Consider the following 12,822-nt stretch of genomic DNA (forward strand, 5'->3'; position numbering starts at 1 on the left):
TCTCTTCCTTTTCTGTCCTGTTAAACTGTCTTTATCACAGCCCACAATCTTTTACTTTTTTTCCCCCTGATTCTCTCTGCCATCCCACTGGGGTGCAGGGGGGGGGTGAGTGACTGGTTGTGTGGTGCTTAGCTGCCTGCTGGGTTAAACCACAACAAAATTATATGATCTTTGAAGCCCATACCATTCTATGATTCTATGACTGACCTCTCCGTAGCTCACTTCCTCATTCGTAATTCCAATTGAGTAATGGAAAAGGTTGCACTACGGAAAGGAATATCTTTAAGACTAGCCATCACCGTTCTCCCTATCAGTATTGCTTATAAGCCGTTACAGTGGGATCAACATCCCATTTGGGACATTCAAGTCTCCAAGTTCCTATTCCCAACCTGGAGGACTGGGCAGTCTGGAACTTCACTAATGATTGCAGCAGGTCAAGGATGCAGCATCTTAAGGATGCAGAACTGGTTTAAAAGGACTATTCTATGTAGCTACCTTGCAAATTTCAGATGATGATACATTATGCTAATATGTAACTCTTCAAAACCAACTTCAAATAATCTTTGGAACTATTTGAGGAGAAGAACTTCAGCGCAATTGCGATGACTAATAATGTTCAAATCAAACAATTTATGTTGATTGTACGTCTCTGTATTTGTTTAGAATGAAGCAGATCCCAGTCATAACTGTCCATGTGGAAGTTATCTTCAAAAATTAAGTTTCTGAATCGTATTTTAACCTTATATACAGGGGAGAATGCTCCATCCCTGAACATGTAACTTGTAAAATTGGAACAGAAGTCTAAACTATGAAAGTCAAAGGTGAATAAGAATTAAGTGTAGGAATTACCAAAGAAGTTTTTTTCGAACATCCCACTTAGTACGTCAGAAAGTATGTCAGAAAGCAAATGAAAAAGGCAAAATATTTTATACCAGCACATTTCAAGAATCTCTTAATAAGTTAAAATCACAAGTTTTTACTGCATCTTTTTATATGCTTTCCACACTGAAAAATACCAGCATATTTGCAAATGTCTTAATCTATTTGCACATTAGAATATTGGATCAAATCTTTGTCTCATTAAGGAATTTCTTTACGATAAATGCCTCACTGATAAGCAAAATCGGCATAATATTTCTATGTTGCAATCTCTTTAATTTATTTTGCCTGTAACAGGCTAAAATATTTTGGAGTAAATAATACCATTATCTATGTGTTACCTTGTAATAGTTGAAACACTGCTATACCTAAGAAGTTCTTCTATGCTTTCATTTACTTCATATAAAGTAGACCCTATTCTAGAGAACATATCAGTGATCCCTACAGTCAACTGTAGAAACCTGAAATTAAACAATTTATTTTTAAACTATTTTGCAATCATTTTAGAAGTTCTAAGCACCACAGCTAATATTATATCTCAGCTGCAAAAAAGCAGTCACTGCACCCTCAAAATAAGTACTCTTTTAATTTAATAAAAGATTGTTCAACTTTAGCTATTATAAACAATAATGACTTGCCATTTCTTTCCCTGTACATTTTGTGAGTAAAATTTTGCCAGTGTACAAAATAAAACCTAAATATGAATGTGCTTACAAATCAGGCACACCCTGCCAAAGAGCCAGCTGTAAATACCAGAGTGGAAGGCTGAATAAATTGTCTGGATACAAGAGGCAAAGGAAGACCCAGAAGATGGGTGAAGTTGCTGACCATTATCTACTCTTTCCACCACTTGGCCACTGCAGTGCAAATCTCTCCTCTTTCCAGGGAACTGAAAAGGACTGGAGGTAATTCTAGGCTAAAGTATCTCCTACACTTCCCTCAATTCAATATATAATGTTCAGAAACCTGGCAGATCTCTAGACAGGCAGCTTTCTTCTGCATCTATCTAGCTATTGCAGGAACAGGTGCTGCAAATGTGAGAGCTCAATTCAAAGAATTGTAAAGATGTACTGTAGGTTCATTTTCTTAATTGTAATGTGACTGTAGTTGTATAAACAAGAAAAATAATTCAGTCATATTTCCACTCACTTTCAGAGGGGATTCTTTTCCTTAATTCAGAACTATATTGAATATAAAATAAGGAATATGAACTTTATCAGGAATTAAACACCCATAGATCATGGGTTATTCTTGATGGCATTCTTATGCATTTAAACAGGAAAAACATTATTACAACTCTATGAGAAAAGTAATAAATAAAAAAGCTTCAGATTTTCAAAACGGAGACATCTTGTTAGCACTTTAAGGAATGTTAAGGGTGATGGTAAGATCTTCATGAAACATTCACAAATATTAATCCTTCTATGTACGGAGAGTAGTTCCCACAAGGTTTACTTTCCAAATTTTCTTCAGTAGTGTGGATACATTAGCTAGAGATGCACAGTTTAGCTTTCTGATCCTGAATTTATGAAGTCATGTTTCAGTGGAAAGAAAACAATCCCGTATTTGCATTAGAAAACTGAAGGAGAATAAAAGATTAATTAAAAAAATGCTATTTTACCACAATTTTCAAACTAGAACCATAACAGCTAGAGAGAAGACTAGTCTGCCCTAACACCATGGTTTTCATGCTGTGAGTCTGCAGATTTCTGTGGCCTGTAGACTAATTCCAAGGAGTCTGCGAAAAGTAATACAAACAAGCCTAACAGCATTCACCATAGATAGTTTGCACTTCCATAAGGGTAGAATGTTATGGATGCACAAGTAAAAACACTGGAAATCAATGCTTTTATCTGTCCTTTCTACCTGACAGAAGAATTCCGCTTTTCAGACCAATGCAAATGCACACTTATACAATACACAACTATTCATCCCACCTATCTCAGCTATGGTCCCCTCAACAGCCTAAAGCATATTCTGATGCCTTTGATACCAACTCTAAATTTGCCTTTGTCATTTAAAGACCGTAACTCATCAGTATATTTGCAGTTTACACCATCTTTTGCAAAATTACAATTCAACAAACAGTACTCTCATACAATTAAGACATTAAAACTAACAAACAATAAAAACCCAACGACACTAGTCTAGAAGTGTTTCTATCTAGGTGCCTAACTAGAAAAGAAGAACAATAAGAAAGGCCAAAAAAAAGTAGAGGAGGGAGAAAATTATTTGAGACACTTCTTCTGAAAGACTCCCTCCAAATATAGTGTGTGGTTTTTTTCTCTCCTTCTTTCTTATTTTAAGCTTAACAGATTGCCAGCAGTGAGTGAGCAGTTCTTAACATAATATCCTGTATTCCTAGATTCTTTTTTCTTTGTAATTGTTAAAACATACAGTTAACTAAACAAACTTACCATACAGGTACGGGAGTTTTCTCCTATGAACGAATCTCTTAACACCTGAGTAAGCTTACTTGCTCTGAATGGTGTATGAGGTTTATTTCGGCCTAAGGCTCTAATGCACTCCTGAAAGAACAAAGAGGTTGATATTTATTCACCCCATGTTAGAGAAAAATGTATAATACAAATGCAATTCAAAAATCAGATAATACATGCTTTATTTATGTTGCTGTCCTCTAACAACGTTAATGTTTAATTTAACATTAAAGCTTGGATTCAAGAAGTGTTAAGCCTTTTACCTCTCATTAAGTTCAGTAGAGAGGTAGGAATGTAAAAGAATTTAGGCGCCTAAAAACTTTCTCAATCTCATCCAAAATATTTACATCTACTGTATCCAACAACAAATTCAGTGTTTATATCTTCAGACTAACAACTATTTCTATCAGCTGCAGAAGCCTGAATGATCTATATCATCCACCAACAGAAGAAATGTGGATGGTGACATGTTAGTTAACTCTATCACTTAAAAGCAATAGCTTTGATTCTGGCTCTACCACTAATTTTCTTTACAGCTCAGATGAAAACACCAATGCCCAAACTTTCTGAAAGCTTCCACAGGTCACAAACATAGCAAGTATAGCTCTACATTGATGTCGTCAAGTAGACACTTGAAAACGTAAGCAATTTCCTGTTTTAAAATATTTCTCATGTGAAAAAACAGGGTTAATGTCTCCTCTTTCACTCATAAGAAGAGTATGAGCCTAAACTAATATTTACAACTGGTTAGAGACTTCCAGTGAGAAACACTGTGCAGAAATATTATGAAATTACTATAGAAGTTATAGCAGCAACTGTAGCAGCAGTATAAGAGTACTATCCACCATCATTATAACCTTAACATCACTTCTGCCCACTCAGAGTTCAAACATCTGCTAATAAATTGCTTCTTACATAAGAAAGTTTAAATTTAAGCTTTTGAAAATTCCTAGAAACAGGTTCTTACAAAAGCCAGGCCAGAAAACGTGGGAAGATAATCCGAGAAAACATTGCAACTGTGAAACAGCATAAAACAGAACTAAAAAAGGGTTCAGAATAAAACTGCCATGATACAGAACAGAACAAACACAATGGCAAATTGGCTTTAACTAAAGTGATTATTTAAAAATTCACCAGCTGAATTTTATAGAATGGACACAGCTCAGGTAAACAGAAAGACTGAAGCTTGTTGAATGTGAATATTACATGCAAATGCTAAAAAGAACTCAATACACATAGGTGAGCAAGGCAGTGCATTCCTTGAAATTTTTGATTTTTTTTGTACATTACTACTATACTTACATAAAGAGAAAAGTAGATTAGACAGGAAGAGGTACAACAGATTTTTAATGTGTGACATTACAAACTAAAAACAGTAACAAACGTATACATTGAATTACAGGCATGGCAACCAACAAGTTTCATTATGATATTTTAATTTACTGTAATGATTTTTAGTTTGCTCACTCTTGGAAAAATTAGAATTGTATTGTCTCCTTAATAGTAAAAGGATTATAGGAGGACACTGCCAGCTTCTAAATTAACAGAGTTTTTAACTAGTTTTTCTTTTCATCACAGCTCAGTAAACCAGGTAATGAAATGACAACACTAATTCCATGTAGAGACATATAAATAACTTCTTGTACCAAAAACCTGAGTGGGTTAAGACAGGACTGACATCCACATGTGAGTAGCAAGTCTTGGATTAGCACCAAAGACTACGAACATACCAGTTTGTATTCAAGAGCCTTGAAGTTATTTTCAGGTTGAAATTAAATGGAAAAAGCTGTGTAATGATTTTGGAGATAGATGAAAAATGGAAAATTATCATATTGTTAAACAGTTATATCTTATCATACTGCTGTTTAGACCTCTGCAAGACCTCCACTTATTTTTATTTCCCCTTCTCCATATAATTTAGATCACAACCACCAGTACAGCAGCAGAACTTCTCACTATAATTAAAAAGATGAGTTGTATGAAAAAGAACTGTGTATGAATATTGCACTGAAGACACTAGCCAACACAAAATCAGCAAGTAAATTAAATACACTTGGAAAAAAAGTGATAAAAGTCAACACAGTGTTGCTTGCATTATTTATTTTGATGTGAAATCAAAATAGGACAGTTTTGGAACTGCTGCTTCCAATTTTTCTACATGCCATACAATTTTGTAATGACACATTACAATTTTGTGGTGTTCTGTGAGATCTGCTTAGAGGCAGATAAAAGTCTTCTCTCAAGTTTATATTGGGGATAATACAATAAGCACAGAGACTTTGGGTTTAGATTCTTTATATAAAAGCACAGTGCTAGTGCAGAGAGTAGTAAACCTAAGCAAAGCTAACCAACAATAGAGATAAGTTCTAGGACAAAATTACTGTTTCCCCAACTGAGACCAAATAATCATTTTCACTATTTAGACTGAACCCCTTCAGAGCATTATAAAACACACACACACACACACACACAAAACGCCACATTTTAATATTTACATAATATTTCTTAGCTCCCTTGATGTTTTCTGGATTAATGTATGAAAATCTATAAAGCAACTGTATCAGACAATTTGTTATGAAGAGTTATCAAAAATGGATCCCAATTTTCAAGGGTTAATTTAATCTATTTGTTACTTTTCTGGATATATTGCTGTTGTATTGTTTTCAGTGAATTAATTAACAGCAGTAAAGAAATATGTCATAAAGGTTTTTTTATATATATTTTATAAATATATAGACATATATAAATAAACACATGTACACACACTGAGATCAGTAAGAATATTTCCAGTTAGTATTTCAGACCTTGAGTACCAAAGTAAGTTAACTCTCATTCCAATTTAGGTGTATATCAGAAAAGTCTTCAAATTCAAGAACTGGGATTTTTTTTTTTTTTTTTTTTATTTTTAAACTACATGAAAGTTGGTAGCACAATGTTTCTACTTGGTAATTACCAGATATTCCTGTAGGCATTTAAAGGAAAAATCAATACATTATTTTACCTGTCACATCAGTAGACAATGTAGACAAGCAAAGCCTGCAGAAACACTCGTTTTAATAGTCATTGCTATTATATGTAGAAGGCTTCCACTTACACAAACTCAATGGAAACATTTCAGTTACCTTGAGTGCTAAAAGGCTCTTGTTAATTTCAGCACCTTCCAGCCGTGTCTGTCTGTCTGCACTGGAAGTATCTGCTCCTCTTTCATTTCCAGCCAAATCAATCAGAGAAAATTTGCCATGCAATTTCCCTTTCCTTCGGAGAATAATCTGAAACACTGCATGGCTTCGAGATGAGTGTGCATTTGCAGATGTCTGACCAGATGTCCTTTGAACAAAAGGAGAGAAGGGGAGGACATATGAAGATCTGAAGGACCATACATGCTAAACACACTACCCTCAGAACACTATTTTTTTTAGAGCAGTGTCCTGTATCTTCTTACATATGTTGACTGTGTCTAACATATTGATGGACACTTGAGATATAACTCTAATAATCTGATGTACATAGTACAGTTATACCTGTTTCCATCTCTTCAAGCATAAATGGAAGATTTATAATATTTTACCTTCCTATTAATCATAGAATCATAGAATCATAGAATGGCTTGGGTTGGAAGGGACCTCATAGATCATCTAGTTCCAACCCCCCTGCCATAGGCAGGGACGCCACCCACTAGATCAGGTTGCTCAGGGTCTCATCTAGACATTAAAAAAAAGAATAACGAGATTTTCAAAGATTTCAGATCATCAGAGAGCTTACACATAAAATGCTGATTGCATTTTTGTCTGATGAGGCAGCAGTCTATGCAAAAGGCTAATTTTAAAAACAATGAAGCTGAAAAATAAAAAAAAGTTTCATGCTTAACCTCTGTTACTATGTATTAAGGCCTTTTTAGAACCAAAAAAAATCTGGTATTATTCCAGATTATAAACAATGTGAATTTAAGCCAGTAAACTGGTTACATAAATGCATGCAGTTCATATCCTATAGAAAAATCAGTTCTTATTTCTCTCTAGGAGATAGAGAAACTCTTAATTCAAAAGGCAGGCAGATTTATTATTTGCAGCCAACACCATCAAGAAAGCACACTGCATATTAAAAAGCCATAGATATGAAGAGACAAAAAAAATCAGGAGATGTTATGATTCTTTAATTTACAATGAAAAGCTTGTAGAAGCTATGGGAGATACCTGCAGCTGTTGCCTATTTCAATAAGCTTAAGAACATCTTCAACACATTTGACTTCCCGTTCCTGTAATCCCACCACCTGGACTTGCTGTTTACCATCTTCTAACACTCTTAATTTTGTCTTCCTGTTCAACAAGTCAAAAACCTTGGGGGGGGGGGGGGGGGGGGGGGCGGGGAGGAAACAGAACAGTTAAAGAGGAGTTTTAAAAGATACTTGTTTCAAATTCCATATCAAAATATGCAAAGCATCCCATGCAAAAATATGATTGGAAGGGAAGTGTAAAGAATTATTTGAAATAAAGCTTTTGGTACAAAAAAGGAAAAAAATCTATGTAACAAGGTCACAATCTTGTTTGTGAAAAAGCACTTCCTCAGAAAAAGATCTGGTACTTACCTTACCACTATAGATCTCAAAAAATGTTGCATATACTTGAAGTTCTAACTTCTTATAGTTTGGCTTCTTTAGCATTAAAAAGACATCTCGAGCTGTGAATATATTTCCAAAACAAAAAGAAATCTAGTTAGCATAAACCTGTTAATATATTAATAATCCATTATACAGCATCTCTCATAATTTGCAAGTATAACAGATATGGTCAGTCAAACAAGTCTAAAACACTGAAGTTTAAACTGCCGTTGGAAGATGAAGAAGACCCCAAATGATAAACTCAATCATCAGTTTTATTACATTTTTAAATTAATCTATATATACATTTACTTTACCATGTAAAGACTACACATCTAGGAACTACTTTTTATGTTACTAAAGCTCCACTGTAATGCAAAATATGTAGACCCTTATGTCTGTACAATAGGGAGTCGAAAATTTATTGACCTCAATTAATTTGTAAAAAGCCAACAGACCAATAAAGTCTCACCTGCAAGTGCATATATTCCTTTTGAACAATCTTGGTTCTTTCCTGAAAAGTCACCACCCATAGTCTAAAACAAAAAAAAAACACACACACAAAAACAGAAAAAACACAAAAAATACACAATAAAAATCACAAAACTGTAGCTTACATATTTGTTACTTTTTAAAATTTAATTAAGTGCATTGCTGACGTGTAGAAGAAATACTTACATGGGTTTTTCCACTTCCTGTTTGCCCATATGCAAAACAAGTGGCCATTCCCCTTTCAAATATGGTCTCCACTAATGGCCGAGCTGTAAACCTTAAATGCAAAAACACAGTACGCAAAAGGTGAAATACTTTAAAATGTATAGTGTCCATGTGGTAGTGGCCACAAGTAACAAAACTGGTTCTGTACTTTGAGAGGTCAAAGAACATCTCCAAATTAATTCCTGAACCAAAGAGGCTAACACAGCTCTAAGGCATTAAAATATCCTAAACAGTTAAACAAAAGCTACAAGGTGTCTCCCATTTATTTTACAACAACAACAAAAACAAACAAACAAAAAACTTGTTTTAATAATGCAACACAGCACAGCTTACTACATGGAGTCTGCAGTTCCCTAAAGAACCTAAAGGACATAGCATTAGAAGATACAGAAGTAGGTCAGTAGAATAGATAGTTAAGTTTTGCCAATACTACTTTGTTTTTTTTTCTTTTTTTCCTTTTCAAAACAGTTTTTAAGATTAATTTTCTAAGATAGGTGGCCAAAACAACATTGCATTTCTTAATATCTTGAGAACATACATACACTAAGAAAAGGATCAGGAAAACATATAACCAAGCTCATCAGAACAGAAAAAGCTAGTGATCCCTGAGGTATTATTTGACATGTCAAAAATATTTTCCCAAAGTATCATTTTTCTATTTTAAAGCATTAACTTCTACTTTAAAAAAACACATAGAGTTATTGCTCCTACTTCTAGCTGCTTATCAACGTTACTTCATGAAAATCTCAAAAAGCAAAGGGTAACCTAATGGAGTGTTACCTCTATTAAATAATGATGGTAAGAGTCTTTGCAACAGTCTCTCTTTCTAAACTTACTCCAGGTGTTTACTCATAAAGTATGTTTAATGACAGAAAAAGGAATGATTGCTTATAGAAACACTGAGATGTTACAAGCTCCTTTCATTCCACTTTGCAACAAACCCAAAACTTACAAAAACAATACGGGTAAAAACCAACCCATTCAGCAGCCAAGGGTTATTCAAAATGTAACAGAATAATCTTTTTTTTTTTTTTTTAATTTCCTCCAAGCATATACTTTTGTCCTCAAGATGATATTCCCATATTTCTGTTTGTTCATTTTATATTTGAAATATAAATTTCAAGAAACCTATCCACCTAATAAGCATACTCCATTATCTCTGTTTCACTGAGTTTGAAATGATTTACTGTGATTTATAAAAAAGGAACTTATGATTGTATTTTGCCTTATTTTAAAAGATATTATCCAGACAATTTTTCATAAAGCATTATACAACTCCAAATGGTACCAAGCCACAAACAGTCCAAATTTCCTTCTACTACAACCACAGTTTGCAATCTTGATCTTTCAAAAATATAAACTCTTTTTCTCCTTTAAATATTCAAAATGCATACCCACGCAAACTAGCATGATTTTTTTTTAAATATTAAAGAAAACCTGTAACAGATTTGTGGTTCAAGGACTCAAAAATACTTAAAATACAGCTTAGGCAAAATAAAAATACTAAAAAAAAGAGTAGCAGATTTCTCCAAGACAAACTGAAAAATGTATTTCAGTATAGAAATATAGCAAGTAATTTTAGCTTACTGAAGAAAAATTGATTTTTTTCCCCACTGTGAGAGTCCAATATGATATGTATTCTTGCTCTCAATTATGTTATTAAAGGAGAACTTGAAACAAGCTATCTTTCAAATAATCAATATTGTGCCATCTGAGGGAGGAAAAAAAAGCCTGTATTACTACATAGGCCAGAGACTTACTATTTCAGCATGAATACAATCATCTTTTAATATTTTCTTGTGTTACCATTAATTTATTATGTAACTAATAAAAATCATCCAGAAGAAAATGTATACAAAAATATGATAATGTCATATGCCAAAAATACCTTTCACGATTAAATGATATGCTCACAAAGATAAATGAGGAATAACAGGAAGGATGGAGATTAAAGAACTGGTTGTTAATCAGGAGGAAATCTATTGCAAGAGGCACACATTACCAGCTAGATGGCTCTCCCACAGCTCTTCTGTACCAAGAAAGAAAAGATGACAATAGACAAACATTAGAGAGAAATCTCCAAGGGCATAGCTTTGCTGCAGTTTACACTAATGAAAGTCTCTTAAACTAACAGACTGCTGGAGAGCAGCTCTGCAGAGAGAGACCTGGGACTCCTGGTGGACATCAGGCTGACCATGAGTTGGCAATGTGCCCTTGTGGCCAAGAAGGCCAACGGTATCCTGGGCTGCATTCAGAAGAGTGTTGCCAGCAGGTCAAGGGAGGTGATCCTCCCCCTCTACTCAGCCCTGGTGAGGCCACACCTGGAGTGCTGTGTCAAGTCCTGGGCTCCCCAGAACAAGAGGGACATAGAACTACTGGAGCGAGTCCAGAGGAGGGCTACAAAGATAATTAGAGGACTGGAGCACCTGTCGTATGAGGACAGGCTGAGAGAACCGGGCCTGTTTAGCCTGGAAAAGAGAAGACCGAGGGGAGACCTCATTAATGTATATAAATATCTGAGGGGAGAGTGTCAAGAGGATGGAGCCGGTTTCTTTTCAGTTGTGCCCAGTGACAGGACGAGAGGCACTGGGCACAAACTGAAGCACAGAAGGTTCCAGCTGAATAAGAGAAGGCATTTCTTTACCGGGAGGGTGACAGAGCACTGGAACAGATTGCCCAGAGAGGTTGTGGAGTCTCCTTCTCTGGAGATATTCAAAACCCGCCTGGATGCTATCCTGCACAATGTGCTCTAGGTGATCCTGCTCAGCAGGGGAGTTGGACTAGATGATCTTCAGAGGTCCCTTTCCACCTCGGCCATTCTGCGATTCTGTGACTAAACTGATTTGCCTTTTGCTCTCCTAATTATATCAAGCGTAAGACACAAATTTTCATTTTCAAGGCCTTTTAACAAATCTTTTACTTTGCATTTTCTCTTATCTACCAACCGCATGTTAGCATCCAGCATCAATCAAGATACGATGCCAACTTTCACTTCCTAGCTTTTGGATTAAAAACAAGAATTAAAATATTTCTGTCACTACTCCTTAAGGTTATGGGAAGCATTTTCCAAGCATAAGGAAAGTTATCTTCATCAAATTCCTTTCTAATATCAACATTCCTTGCAAAAAGTTTCACTGTATTTACACTGCATTCCAAAATTATGACCTATCATGCTGTCTAACCTTGCCTGCTATTTTATCTAATCCATTCAGTGACTGGTACAAGACAAACAGTTACTTCTAAACAAGTTTTTCAAAGTGCTGTGTGCATTATTCTTTGTTAACCATGGAAATAAAACATAAGAATAAAGGAAAAAAAGGAGATCCAAGTATCTTGGGGCTGTGTGTCTTTGTTGATGTTGTTTTTTAAATCAGAAAGCTACAGCACTTTGAGCAAGATAAATTAGCTCCCATGTAGGTCCATGTTACATGAGCTAGATTTCTTGCAACAAACAAAGGAATCTTAGCAATATGAAAAAATATTGCTCTTTTTTTTTGGTACTTTTCTCCAACCTTTTTTGATTTATTTCCATCTGTTAATTATTTTATATCCAAACTGCAAGCTATTTGGATATCCAAGTTTCCTGAAGACCAAAAGCATGCCCCATGTGCTGCGTACATACTAATCAATAAGAAAATAATGCTGTGGCAGATGGAGTGGCAATATAGTTTTCCAAATATTCACTGTCTGAGAAGGCAGGCAATACACAAGTCTGGCATGGCAGTGCTTAGAGAAGAACCGAGAGCAGCACTGAGTTCAACAGAGGTGGAGATGACATTGCAGATTAAAAATTCAGGATAAACACAGTTAAAATATAAGTATACAGGCAAAAAAATGGAGGTAGCAATATATATATCTGAAAACAGAAAATAAGGGTCAAGTCTACGACCAAGGGAAGCCCACAGTTACTGACATGGGAGATAAATGAGAAAAAAGATTTGCCAAAAAAAAAAAGCATATACACATACCTGTAAACCATTTCATTAGGAGCCGTGTCATCAAAGGCATAATCAAAACGAAAAGTTTGGTTTTCTAGGTACCTTGTTAAATCCACCTTTTGTTTTGGCTCATGTACCATCACAACATCTTTACTAGGAATTGTTATTACATCAAGGTCTTTCGTTAAAGTTTCTATAAAATAAGTGAAATATATATATTTATCTAGAAACACATCTTTTTATTTTTTTTTCA

General features: G+C 34.9%; 1 protein-coding gene across 4 annotated transcripts in view; it reads right to left on the reverse strand.

Moving 5' to 3' along the window:
- The window catches only part of LOC125179686 (kinesin-like protein KIF2A), a 155,926-nt gene that overhangs the window by 30,530 nt on the left and 112,574 nt on the right, over positions 1 to 12,822 (reverse strand). For all 4 annotated transcript variants that reach the window (XR_010827346.1, XM_066987374.1, XM_066987375.1 and 1 more), the window contains 7 exons: positions 12,600 to 12,762; positions 8,593 to 8,683; positions 8,387 to 8,450; positions 7,903 to 7,994; positions 7,511 to 7,653; positions 6,440 to 6,644; positions 3,297 to 3,407 (listed from right to left, as the gene is read on the reverse strand). Coding sequence is in view for 3 of the 4 variants with exons in the window: in XM_066987374.1 (XP_066843475.1) it covers positions 3,297 to 3,407; positions 6,440 to 6,644; positions 7,511 to 7,653; positions 7,903 to 7,994; positions 8,387 to 8,450; positions 8,593 to 8,683; positions 12,600 to 12,762 (869 nt within the window). In the remaining variant the exon portion in view is untranslated. The remainder of the gene's footprint in view (positions 1 to 3,296; positions 3,408 to 6,439; positions 6,645 to 7,510; positions 7,654 to 7,902; positions 7,995 to 8,386; positions 8,451 to 8,592; positions 8,684 to 12,599; positions 12,763 to 12,822) is intronic.

This window comes from Anser cygnoides, chromosome W (assembly GCF_040182565.1).
Source record: "Anser cygnoides isolate HZ-2024a breed goose chromosome W, Taihu_goose_T2T_genome, whole genome shotgun sequence".
Classification (NCBI taxonomy): domain Eukaryota; kingdom Metazoa; phylum Chordata; class Aves; order Anseriformes; family Anatidae; genus Anser; species Anser cygnoides.